Consider the following 13,325-nt stretch of genomic DNA (forward strand, 5'->3'; position numbering starts at 1 on the left):
CCTGTGGTCCCAATTCCAGCCCCTTGCAAGAAGTAAAAAAAGAAAATGTGTTATATCTGATTATGATCTGCCCTCTCCTCTTATCACCCACATCCCCCCTTCCCCCCTTTTAGTTCTAGATGTCTATACCCTATTGATTGTGTATGCTGTTTCCTCTCTCAGCCATTTCTGATGAGAGTGAAGGTTCCCTCACCTTCCCCCTTCGATATCATTGCAACAGCTCATTGCAAAAAATATATATATTTTATATGAAATATCTTAGCCTATTCCATCTTTCCTTTCTCTTACTCCCAGTGCATTTCCCTATTAGCCATTGACTCCATTTTTTACAATATATTATATCTTCAAATTCAGCTCTCTCTTGTGCTTCATCTACACAAGCTCCTTCTACCTGTTCTATTAAATGAGAAGCTTCATATGAGTATTATCAGTATCATTTTTCTATGCAGGAATACATACAGTTCATCATCATTAAGTCACTCATATTTTACTCTTCTCCTCCACTCTCTCTGCTTCACCTGAGTCCCGTATTTGAAAGTCAAACTTTCTGTTCAGCTCTGGTCATTTCAACAGTAACATTTGAAATTCCCCTGTTTCATTGAAAATCCATCTTTTCCCCTGGAAGAAGAGGATGTTCAGTTTTGCTGGTTAGTTGATTCTTGGTTGCATTCCAAGCACTTTTGCCTTCCAGAGTATTATATTCCAAGCCCTACAAGCCCTTAATGTGGTTGCTGCTAAGTCCTGTGATCCCAACTGCAATTCCACAATATTTGAACTGTTTCCTTCTGGTTGTTTGTAATATTTTTTCTTTGACTTGGGAGTTCTGGAACTAGGCTATGATATTCCTGGCAGTTGGGTTTGTTTTTGTTTTTTTTTTTGATGTCTTTCCAGGGGAGATTGGTGGATTCTCATTTTCTATTTTGCCCTTTGCTTCTAGGATATCAGGGTAATTTTCTTGTAGGAATTTTTTAAAAATGATGTCAAGGCTCTGATCATGACTTTCAGGTAACCCAGTAATTTTTAAATGATCTTTTCTGAATCTGTATTCTAGATCAGTTGTTTTTTCAGGTTTTTAGTTTTAGTTTTAGTTTTTGTTTTTTTGCAAGGCAAATGGGGTTAAGTGGCTTGCCCAAGACCACACAGCTAGGTAATTATTACGTGTCTGAGACTGGATTTGAACCCAGGTACTCCTGACTCCAGGGCCAGTGCTTTATCCACTGCGCCACCTAGCTGCCCCCATCAGTTGTTTTTTCAATGAGATTTTCACATTTTCTTCTAATTTTTCATTCTTTTGGTGTTGAAGTATTGTATCTTGACTTGTCATAAAGTCAACAGCTTCCTTTAGTGCCATTCCACATCTGAAGGATTTGTTTTCCTCAGAGGCTTTCTTATCTCATTTTCCATCTGGCTAATTCTGCTTTTTAAGGCATTCTTCTCCTCAATAACTTTTTGAACTGTTTTATCCATTTGACCTATGCTGGTTTTAGACATAATATTTTCTTCATCATTTTTTTTGGATCTCCTTGACTAAGCTGCTGACTTATTTTTCATGTTTTTCCTACATCTCTCTCATTTCTTTTCCCATTTTTTCTTCTTTCTCCCTTACTTGATTTTCAAAATCTTTTTTGAGCTCTGTCATCGCCTGAGCCCAACTTCTATATTTCTTGGGAGTCTTTAGATGCAGAAGCTTGTACTTTCTCATCTTCAGATTGAGTATTTTGATCCTCCATGGGATTATAGACAAAGTAATTGTTAATGGACCAGTTCCTTTTTTTCTTACTGTTTATTCATTTCCTCAGCCTGTATCTGGTTTTGGGGTGCTTCCTGAGTTTTTGAGTATTATTGGGACACCCGCTTTGGGGGGGGTTGGAACACCCCATTGGGATCTTTATTCCTCCAAGGTCTTATGTTCTCTTGTATGTGCTTTGGTATGTAGATGACCACAGGCACTCCCCTCTGCCCTGGAGCTGTGAGGAGGGTCCCTGGTATCTTAGTAGGGAAGGTCAAACTGCAACCTACATCTGAGTGTGGGCAAACAGCAGAGTCCTGCCCCAGGGAGAGTAGAGAGATTTCGGCAGTCTCTCCTGACCCCCTTACCATCTGTGGGCTGTGCTCTGGAGGTACAGGCTGGTTTCCCCAATTCCTGCTGCATATTCTTACCACAGGGCTACTCTGAGGCTGGTGCTCCTTACTTCACACTTCTGGTGCAGCAGAGTTCTCTCACCTCCCCTTCAAGCTGTTCCCAGTGGTCTCCAGGCTGGACTTGGCTTGACTGTGGTGGGAGCTTTTTTCCAACCCCTGGTCCTGGTGAAACACACCTTTTCCGCCAAACTTCTAAGTTATCTTTGACTGGGAAAATGTATCACTCAGTCTTTCTGTGGGTTCTGCCCCTTATAATTTTGGCTAGAGTCATAATTTGATGGCTTTTGGAGTTTTGGGGGGGAAGGAGTTTCTGGGAAATGCTGCCTTCACACTGCCATCTTGGCTCTGCCCTCTTTTCATGTGATTTCTGAGGAAGCTGTCTCTTTGCTCCTCTTATACCATTTTTGAACTGGTCTCATCTATAACATTGTTCTTTTTTTAAGTTTTTTTTTTTGCAAGGCAGTGGGGTTAAGTGACTTGCCCAAGGTCACACAACAATTGTTATTTGCCTGAGATAGGATTTGAACTTAGGTCCTCTGAGTCCAGGGCCTGTGCTCTTTCTACTGTGCCACCTAACTGTCCCTATAACATTGTTCTTATGGACTAATTGTGACCCCATCATACTGTCTGATAAATTTTTTTCAAACCAGTTAACAATGTAAGGTGAAACATATTTGTCCAGTCAAACTATATTTATCACCTATTGTATGTGTATTATGAATTCTTAAGAAAGTGATTGCTTTGTGAGAACTAATGGGTATAAAGTTGTAAAAGAGGAGCTGACATTTATATAAATATATATTTATATGAAATATGTTGTGCTCTATAATTTACAAAATACTCTATAGTCATTATCTCTTTTGATCTTTACAATAATCTTATTGAAGCAGATAAAACAGTAATTTTTATCCCTGTTTTACAGGTGACAAAACTACTTCCTGAAGATCTAAAATTAATTTGTTATTATCCAGTGTTCTTAAATTACCAAGTATTTATTGAACCCCTGTTATGTGTGGAGTTTTCATGAATCAGACTTCTTAAAATTTTTGTGTGCTAGGGAAAAGAGAGAGGAAAGATGGGAAGAGAGGAAGTAATATGAAAAAAGGAAGGAGGAAGGGGAGAGAGAAAGACTTAGGTGATATGTTTATTGTTTTTCTGAAATGTTTTTCTATCCTTTTTATCCTTTATTACAAGTGATGGTTTACATACATATACATATGTATATGGAAAGTATATGTGTGTGTGTGTGTGTGTGTGTGTGTGTGTGTGTGTGTATGTTTGTATGAAAATGAAGGTACTGTAAAAACAGAAGAAATTGTCCTTGCCAACAATGGACTTCTTCCCCATTTTTCCTTTGCTGAAGGTTTTTCCTTCCTTAAAATCCTAACTCAGATGGTTCTTCCTCATAGTACCTCCCCTAAATATTTTACTCCCAAGTGAAAATGATCCACTAATTTATAGTGTAGACTTTTAATAGCATTGTTATTGTTCTCCCTGTATTGAGTCTAACTCCTTTCCGTACTATCCAAATATTCTTATTTTTGAATGTTAAACTAATTTTTCTGAAAATGAAGATAAACTCTCCCTAAATTATTGATTTTCTTTTTCACAGTAGCATTTTTGTGTATATATATATATATATTTTGATTCCATCCTATATTATTTCAGAATCTTTCCTGTCAATTCTCATGTTTGTAAGTTTTGGAAAAATGACTCAGAATTACTCTAAATAGGAGCGTGACCACATGACATGGTTTGGCAAAATTCCCCATAAAATTATCTTTATGCCTTTGTTTATTTTGATAGGAATACAAATTTGATATTTAAATTTTTATTACCTATTGTTTTCAAGTCTTTTTTTTCGTTATCATTCTTACCTTTTCAAACTTTGTGTTTTAGCCATCTCCACATTTGAAATTCAGCCAATTTCAATTGAAGTCCAAGAAGGTGGGGTTGCAAGACTTGCCTGTAAAATTACTTCACACCCGCCTGCTATTATAACTTGGGAATTAAATCGAACAAGTTTACCATTGATTATGGACAGGTAATAGACTTTTTTCTTTGTCATCGGCACTGTATTAATTAAAAATAGACCTTTTGAAAAAAGTTATTAGAGATACACAAGTAAAAGATAATTAAAGTATAAATCTGTTTATTGAACAGTTAGAATGAGCTTCATGTTTTAGCATAGAAACTAAAATCCACTATATCATATGTGTTAAAAGTGACTATTGAGGTTATTGGAACTAGTATCTAGTTTTGTGCTTGGAGATGAAATGGAAGAATTTGTCTTTCTAAAGATATCCTTTCCTCCTATCTATTCACATGCTTGTAGGAGAAGGTTTTCAGCCCAGGATTCTAGAAAGTAGTCCAATCACTTTTATGGTTATTAGCTTACAAGATTCTGTGGGCCTATATCTCACATCATCTCACCTTACAAAAACCATTGTTACAATCTCTTCCCCTGTATTATAAGAAGGTCTTGTCAAGGTGCCAAAGGCTGTTTTAAGCACTTTAATTAATGGAATGTGACTAGCTCAGAAACTTTTTCTGGAGTAGGAAGAGGGTTGGCTTCTCTATTTGGGAATTTCCTAGTGGATATTAGCAGATGGAAGGCTAGAAATTAGAGTTCATTCAGGTAATGTATGGACCAACAGTTAACTGCAATTTTTAATGCTGAGCTTCACTTTGTTTTGAATGCTGAGCTTCACTTTGTGAAACTGTTTGGTTAATTTTCAGTTTTCATTTACACATTATTGGAAAATGCAGAAATTATTTTCACAGCTACATATTATAAAAATCCCTTTCCCTTTTGACTCAAAATAAAACTGTGGAATCAACAGTGTTTTGAAGGCATCAAATATATTTTATACAGTTTTTTGGAAAGTAGTAACAATAAAGAAAATTTAAAAATAAAAAACAAAACAGAAGAAACATTTTTTTAAAAAGAAAAAAGAGGTAATCATAATATATCCCTTCTTAGAAAGCATATCTAAAGGGAGAAGCAGAAGCTTATAAAAATGATTACATTGTCTTTTTGCTTTTATAATAGGATAACAGCTCTGCCATCAGGAGTATTGCAAATCTATGGTGTTGCTCAAAAGGATGCTGGGAACTATCGCTGTGTTGCTACAACGATAGCAAATAGACGCAAAAGCTTAGAGGCTACTGTAACTGTTCTACCAGGTAACAAGATGAATACTTCTCTTTTTTGGGCATTTCTTAGCTTTTTTTCTCTCAAGAAATGTTGCCTTCTAAATTTGTAAACCATTGAAATATCTTTGCAATAACATCAATTTTGAATTTTAAAGAGGTAGCCTCAGTTATCATTCAGATCATCTTATTATAGGATGACCTGTTTACAAAAGATGGTAGCATCTTTAAGAAAAATTAAATACTTGCTTTATAGGTTCTTAACATATATACTTTTTTTTATTTTCACTTTATAGGTTCTCAAAAAGAGTAGCACTATTAAGTGAATTAGAATATAGTCAGAATTGAATGATGAATTTTCCAGTAGACTTGGTTTTTTCAATTTTTGCTATTTTATATTGCATTTCATGGATTATTTCATTTTTAATCATATCCATTTAATTTTATTTTCAAAGCCAAGGAATCTGACTCCTTCCACAAACCAACTATTATAGCAGGTCCACAGAATATAACAACTTCTCTGCATCAGACTGTTATTTTGGAATGTATGGCTACAGGAAATCCTAAACCAATCATTTCTTGGAGCCGTCTTGGTAGGTTTGCCCTAAACCATTTTTATTCATTTTTATATAACAAATTAAATGTTTATTATTATATAATTATGTTGCCATTTGGTAGTTAACTCCTATAGGATTTTTTCTTTGTAAAATTTTATATGTTTCTAAAACAGGGGAAATGTGCTGCATGTCATTCTGTTTTATACCATTTTAGTGACCTACTCCATAGTTGTAATCTTAGAACAGATCTTAAATCATGGTAATTGGATCATTTTCTTTGAAATAGATCACAAGTCTATTGATGTATTTAATACTCGAGTACTTGGAAATGGTAATCTCATGATATCTGATGTTAAGCTGCAGCATGCTGGAATATATATTTGTCGGGCCACTACCCCAGGTACAAGGAACTTCACTGTTGCCATGGCAACTCTAACTGTACTAGGTAAGTTTGGTTTTCCCTTCCAATCAAAAAAATTAAATTTCCCAACTGCTTTTTTACTTTTTTACCTGACAGTTCATTTTCAATTAAGTTATGTAGTCTGGTTTTTATGTATTATTTAAGTGATTTTTTTTATTCTAAGCTTATGTATAGAATACATTAAAATCCAACTCTTTCCATGAACTCCTTGTTGACCACATTAACCAGTTATTTTTTTCTCACTGCCAACCCACTTTTTTGATTTCGTCTCCCTTTCTTCCAATTTCTAAAATATGTGCCCTTTCATCCAAACTGAATTGAAGAGGTAGGTGTGGTGGTTTGGCTGAAACATGATGGTGTAGAGAATCAGAAGGAAATAGGTATTTATTATATCTTGATGATCTTGCAAACTGAATTTTTCTTAACCTCAGTTTTATTATCTAAAACTGGGAAGATAATGCCTATGATTCTTTCTAGCTCTAACATTCCTTTGAGTTATTGTATTATCTATATATGTATATGCAGATTTATAGTTGAACATATATCTGTTCACTTATATATGTACCTATATATTAAATGTACCTATATCATGCCTATAACTTACACACATATCCTATGTGTGGGTATGTGTGTATAACATATCTATAACATGTATGGATATCTAGTGTCTATGTGTATAATTATTTAGGGAGTTTCTGTTAAAAGTAAATATATAAATAAATATTGCTATAAAAAGATGATGGGCATGAGAACTTGGTTCAGTGTTTTATAAATATACATAACTCTCTTTAGGAAGATAAAAAGTTATTAGTTGGCAAGGAATCCTATCTTAGGTGGTGTAGGGAAAATCTGAATTAATAACTAGCCTTTCTATGAATCCCTTCATTTGAGATCTGAAACATATTTTAGATTTTGTTTTTTTAAACTTTTTCAAATAGCTCCTCCTTCATTTGTGGAATGGCCAGAAAGTTTAACAAGACCCCGAGCTGGTACTGCCCGCTTTGTTTGTCAGGCAGAGGGAATTCCTTCACCTAAAATGTCATGGCTGAAAAATGGAAGAAAGATTCATTCAAATGGAAGAATAAAAATGTATAACAGGTGAGATATGCTGTTATGTTTTTTATACTCATAATTTTAAACCCATAATTATAGATAAGAAAATGATGTTTTATGTTTAAATGAGATACAATACCCTTAAAAATGATTTTGAAGTGAAACATTTAGCTTGATAAAATCCAACATTCATTGGCATTTTTACAGAAAACATTTCAGGTGTCCTTAATTCCTCAGCCTTTCTCATCTCCAAATAAATATCCATTTGTTGCTAAGCCTTCTAATTTTCATCTCCACAGTTCTTGAATTCATTCTTTTCCTCTTTACTTACACTACACAACACCCTTATTTGGGTCTTTAATCTCTGTCTCTGGACAGCCCCCTAATTGGTCACTTTGCTTCCAGTTTCTCTCCTAACCTCCCCTCCCCTCATCTTCTCTTATTTTCACACACTGACAAACTGATATTCGCAAAATGCATGTTTGACCATGCATTCCCCATGCCTAGAATATAGTTCCTCCTTCATCTCCTCTTCTTACAATCAATTCTTGCCTTTCTTCAAAGCTCACTTAAGTATCCTCCTCCATGAGGCCCTTTTTTGAATTCCCCAACTGCTCCTGCATTCGCTGCTACTGAAATTGCCTTTTTTTAACTTTTTATTTATTCTGTTTGCTTTGTCCTTTTAAAATCTTCTTTCTGCTGAAAGAATATAAGCTAAGCTTCTTGAATGCAGACAATGTTTTCATTTTGTTTCTATATAGCCCCAGAACCTTGTAAAATCCCTGATGGCTATTGATTGATCAAAATCCTGTGAATTCATTTGCATTGTCAACTAAATGAAAAAAGCTGTTAATCATCTACTCTGAACCATATGTTGAAAATATACAGTTTTTTTTTATACCAAGATAACATCCAAATGTGGATACAGGATTTAGACATAAAAAAAAATACTATAAGCAAATTAGAAGATCAAGGACTAGTTTACCTGTCAGATCTATGGAAAGGGAAGCAGTTTACGATTAAGGAAATGATGGAGAACATCACTGAAAACAAACTAAATGATTTTGATTACATTAAATTAAAAAGCTTTTGCACAGACAAAACCACTGTAATCAAGATCAAAAGAAATGTAGTAAACTGGGAAACAATCTTTACAACTAATATTTCTGGACAAAAGACTCATTTCTAAAATACACAGAGAACTGAATCATATTTTTAAAAAAAGCCATTCCCCAGTGACAAATGGTCAAAGGATATGCAAAGGCAATTTGCAGATGAGGAGATCAAAGCAATCTGTAGTCATATGAAAAATTGCTGAAAATCATTACTTATTAGAGAAGTGCAAATTAAAGCTTCTATGAAGTACCACCTCACACCTCTCAGACTGGCCAATATGACCAGAAAGGATAATAATCATTGTTGGAAGGGTTGTGGGAAATCTGGGACACTGTTACATTATTGGTGGATCTGTGAACCTTTCTGGAGAGCAATTTGGAACTATGTCCAAAGGGCAACAAAAATGTGCATACCCTTTGACCCAGCAATACCACTACTGGGTGTATACCCTGAAGAGATGATGAAAAAGGGTAAAAACATCACTTGTACAAAAATATTCATAGCAGCCCTGTTTGGTGGCAAAGAATTGGAAATTATGTAAATGTCCTTCAATTGGGAATGGCTTAGCAAACTGTGGTATATGTATGTCAAGGAACCACTATTGTTCTGTTAGAAACCAGGAGGGATGGGAATTCAGAGAAGCCTGGAGGGATTTGCATGAACTGATGCTGAGTGAGATGAGCAGAACCAGAAGAACACTGTACACCCCAACAGCAACATGGGGGCAATGATCAATCTTGATGGACTCGCTCATTCCATCAGGGCAACAATCAGGGACAATTTTGGGTTATCTTCAATGGAGAATACCATCTGTATCCAGAGAAAGAACTGTGGAGCTTGAACAAAGACCAAGGACTATTACTTTAAATTTAGGAAAAAAACCTGATATCTTATTGTCTGATCTTGTTATCTCTTATACTTTATGTTTCTTCCTTAAGGATATGATTTCTCTCTCATCACACTCAATTTGGATCAATGTATACCATGGAAACAATGTAAAGACTGACAAATTGCCTTTTGTGGGGGGGGGGGGGAATAAGATTTAGGAGAAAAATTGTAAAACTCAAAACTCAAAATAAATAAAATCTTTAATAAAAAAAATATACAGTTTTTAAAATTGTCACAGCCCCCTTTCTCATGGAGCTTATACTTTAACTGGGTAAGACTACGCATAAAAGAAAATTCAGCTGCAAGACAGATGGAATGTCTCATAAGCCCTAACGTGCTGTGGTAGGTTGGATGGCATGTCCCAAAGATATTTAGGTAATATAAGCAGGTAACACAAGCAGATTAGAGACTGTATGGCATGACGAAAGTCAGTGTTTAAAGTAGATAGCTAGACTGGTCATCTTCTATCTCATTAGAAGAAATTAAGTTCTTGAATCTCATCCAAACCCTGTGAGAAGTCAAATAACTTTGGGGAGGGGAAAAGTTGGGAGAGGCATAGGAGAGGATGTCACTAGTGATGTTAAATTTTTCCATAGTACCCCTTGTGGGAGAGGGTGAAGGGAAATAGAGGGGAATGTGCCTTTAATTGTCAATGGTCATCCTTTTGCTCTTATTAATTATACACATCAAAGAGGCAGAATTATATAACAGAGACGACATTGGATTAAGTAATTAATAGACTGGGGTTCTAGCTCACACTCTGCCACTAGCCAGAAACATGACTTTTGAAAATTGATCCACCCTTTTTTGGCTTCAATTTTTTCAGCTGTAAAAGAAGGCTTAGACTAAACAATATCCAATTTCCCTCCTAACTTTAAAATTTGCTGGGAATTTTACAAGCATGTTAATGTAAATAACTTTATCAGTATGATTGTTATGCTAAATAAAATATTCTTATACCTCTTTTACTAATTAGTAAAAACAAGAAATATCATGTTTAATCGTCGTTCAATCATGTCCAGCGCGTGAACCCATTTGACATCACTTTGATAAAATGAGATGAGACTCTTTGGGAAAAAAACCCTGATTTTGGGAAAGATTTAAGGCAATAGGAAAAGGGGACAGTAGAGGATGAGATGGATAGATAATATCATGGAAACTATGAACATGAACTTGAACAGATTTCAAGAAGTAGGAGACTAGAAGGGCCTGGCATGCTATGGGTTCACGGGGCCTTGAAGAGTCAGACAAAATTGAATGATTGAACATCAACATGGTGTTTTCTTGGCAAAGGTAATGGAGTATTCAGTCATTTTTTTCCTTCAGTGGATTAAAGCAAACAGAAGTTAAATGATTTGTCTAGTGTCATATAGCTCATGAGTGTCTGGGACCAGATTTGACCTCTATCCACTGAACCACCTAACTGCCTCCTGTAGTAGTAGTGCTGGTCAGCAAGAACAGTGATGGGGCCAGACTTGCCAATAACTTTCTGCTAAATGTGAAGGATTTAATTGGAATTGAATGAGTGTTCCACATCACCCATGTACATCATGATAAACTTTGCTATCTTAACATTGAATATAATATTCCCTTATAGCTAATTTAGGCATTTATTGGCAATTAATTTTAAAACATTCAGAATTTGTTTTTAGTACAAGAAGATCAATAATAGTTGAAACTCACTTGTCATATTACTTTTGGATATGAAGGTAACTTGAACAAAATATTTTTTCTTCCCTCAGCAAACTGGTCATTAATCAGATTATTCCTGAGGATGATGCTATTTACCAGTGTATGGCTGAGAATAGCCAAGGATCTATTTTGTCCAGAGCCAGACTGACTGTAGTGATGTCAGAAGATAGACCTGGTGCTCCTTGTAATGTTCATGCTGAAACTATGTCAAGTTCAGCCATCCTTTTGGCTTGGGAGAGACCACTTTACAATTCTGACAAAGTTATTGCTTATTCAGTACATTATATGAAAGCTGAAGGTGAGTGCTATTTAAAATTTTGTCTTTAAATTCTACAAATTATAAAGGATTTGCTTCTCAGTAAATTATTTACATATTTGTACATAATCCTGAAGTAATGCTTTTTTGGTGAAATTCAGTTTATCTCTTTTTAAAATTGTTCAGCCTAACTTTTTACACAAAATTTTAAAACAAGCAATATCCTCCTCCCCAAAAACCCTTAAATTTTTCTTTTAGCATTGTTCTAGATTTTACTATGTTCAGAGCATGTGAATTCTTGAAGCCTAGTCTAAATTATTTCATTTAGTAAGAATTCCAAGCTAAAGAACTTAAAGGTTTCATATGTACAGAGATATGAACTCCTTAATTAATAGTAATGCAGAGATTAAGGTATTTTGATACATAGAATATAACTTTACTGTAAAGTAAGCTTTAATGTAAAGATAGTTGTTTTTATAACAATTGATACTAAGGTTATTTTACATATATATATATATTATATACTCGCATCTATATCATTCTCCCATGTTTGTATGCTTTTAATTCTCATATGCCTTTTAAAATTATGTGAAGTGATATTTCTTAAGTTAGATGAAAGTGAAAGTGATTTGTTGAATTTATTTTTTAAATTTTTTGAAATTGAGTTCATCTTGAAATTTCTGTTCAATGCTTTTAGATCTTATTATTTAGATTAAATTTTACTCTCAAAGAAATGCAAAAAAAGACAAAAATGAAAGCTTTTTAAAAGCCTAGAGATTTCTTTAATGGTGGTATATAACATGCAGTAGTTAAATACAGTCACAGTTTTAATTGCACATCTAGCCAGCATTTATGAAATGTAAACTGAAAACAACTTAAGCTATTTCAGAAGAATAGTGTTGTAATAATGTTGTCTGAAGAAACTAACAGGTGTTTTTTTTTATATTTTAAAGAGGAATATTTTACATTTAAATTAGAGGTCATGGTAGCAAGAAAGAATGAAGGTTTGATGAGGGAGCATGTTGGAGTATGTTAATTCCCTTGTTAGTGATTTAGAAAAGGCACAAAAGAAATACTGATTTCGGTGGAAGGCTGCTCTTGTTTTCTATTATAGCTGTTTGATTAGAACCTCCCCATGAGGCCTACTAGTCTATTCATGGACAGAAAAAGGCTCTTTAATTTGAACTCAAGAACCTTGTTTGACAGGTCAGAAATCGTACTATGGGATTCCTAATTAACAAGCTATTAACTAGTCTGTTGTGAAATGCCCATAATCTTGTCTAATTAAAATGCTATCAAGTTAATTCAGAAATGTGGGAAAACTTAATAGTGGAATTTGCCTTCTGTTTTGTTTATAAATTCAGTTGTGCAGAGCAGGAGCTGCCGCCTTTAGAAAGTTTTGATTAAGTTGACATGCATTTGCTATGAATTGTTAAGGAAGTATAGTAGCTTTCAGTACACTTGTTCCACTTTACAGGTTCAGTCTATAGGAATTAAAATCCAACAAAGACAAACTCTTCTCTATAATTTGCCATGCATATTTTAATAAGAATTGATAAGAATTTTTTTTCCTCCTCAAAAGAGAATCATTACAGGACAAAACATTTTTAAAATCATGTTTTGTGCCAGTTCTTTTGCTTTCAGTATAGAAGAAAGTAAAAACTCATGCCAGTTTGATTAATACAGTTTCTAGGAGCAAAATGAGATCTTTTGCTAGGTAACTTTTTGTTTGTTTGTTTTAAAATATATTAATTATATCCCATCCTCTGTGGTCAATATAAATCCTTTGTAATTAAATTTTAAAAAATACACATTGACTTTAAGTAAATAGAATTAAAATTGCTTTGAATGACAAGATTTTGTAGAGTTTTGTGTTGTATTACTGTATGTTGTCTACTATGTGTCTTGACTCAATATTGAGTAAGGTTTAGGTAAGATTAATTGTTTTCAGTATAATCTTATTCAGCAAAATTTCTAACTATGGTAATTTGTGTCAAGACACTTTCTTTCAGGAAGTTGTTTATTTTCCATTTCCAATTTTTTAGGG

At 34.3% G+C, this 13,325-nt stretch overlaps 1 protein-coding gene across 1 annotated transcript in view; it reads left to right on the top strand.

The window, feature by feature from the left end:
* Window positions 1–13,325, top strand: part of PRTG (protogenin) — a 134,767-nt gene that overhangs the window by 56,492 nt on the left and 64,950 nt on the right. Inside the window, exons 3-8 of the mRNA XM_074234616.1 lie at window positions 4,042–4,186; window positions 5,195–5,328; window positions 5,751–5,888; window positions 6,139–6,297; window positions 7,212–7,371; window positions 11,073–11,320. Coding sequence (XP_074090717.1) covers window positions 4,042–4,186; window positions 5,195–5,328; window positions 5,751–5,888; window positions 6,139–6,297; window positions 7,212–7,371; window positions 11,073–11,320 — 984 coding nt within the window. The remainder of the gene's footprint in view (window positions 1–4,041; window positions 4,187–5,194; window positions 5,329–5,750; window positions 5,889–6,138; window positions 6,298–7,211; window positions 7,372–11,072; window positions 11,321–13,325) is intronic.

This window comes from Macrotis lagotis, chromosome 4, assembly GCF_037893015.1.
Source record: "Macrotis lagotis isolate mMagLag1 chromosome 4, bilby.v1.9.chrom.fasta, whole genome shotgun sequence".
Classification (NCBI taxonomy): domain Eukaryota; kingdom Metazoa; phylum Chordata; class Mammalia; order Peramelemorphia; family Peramelidae; genus Macrotis; species Macrotis lagotis.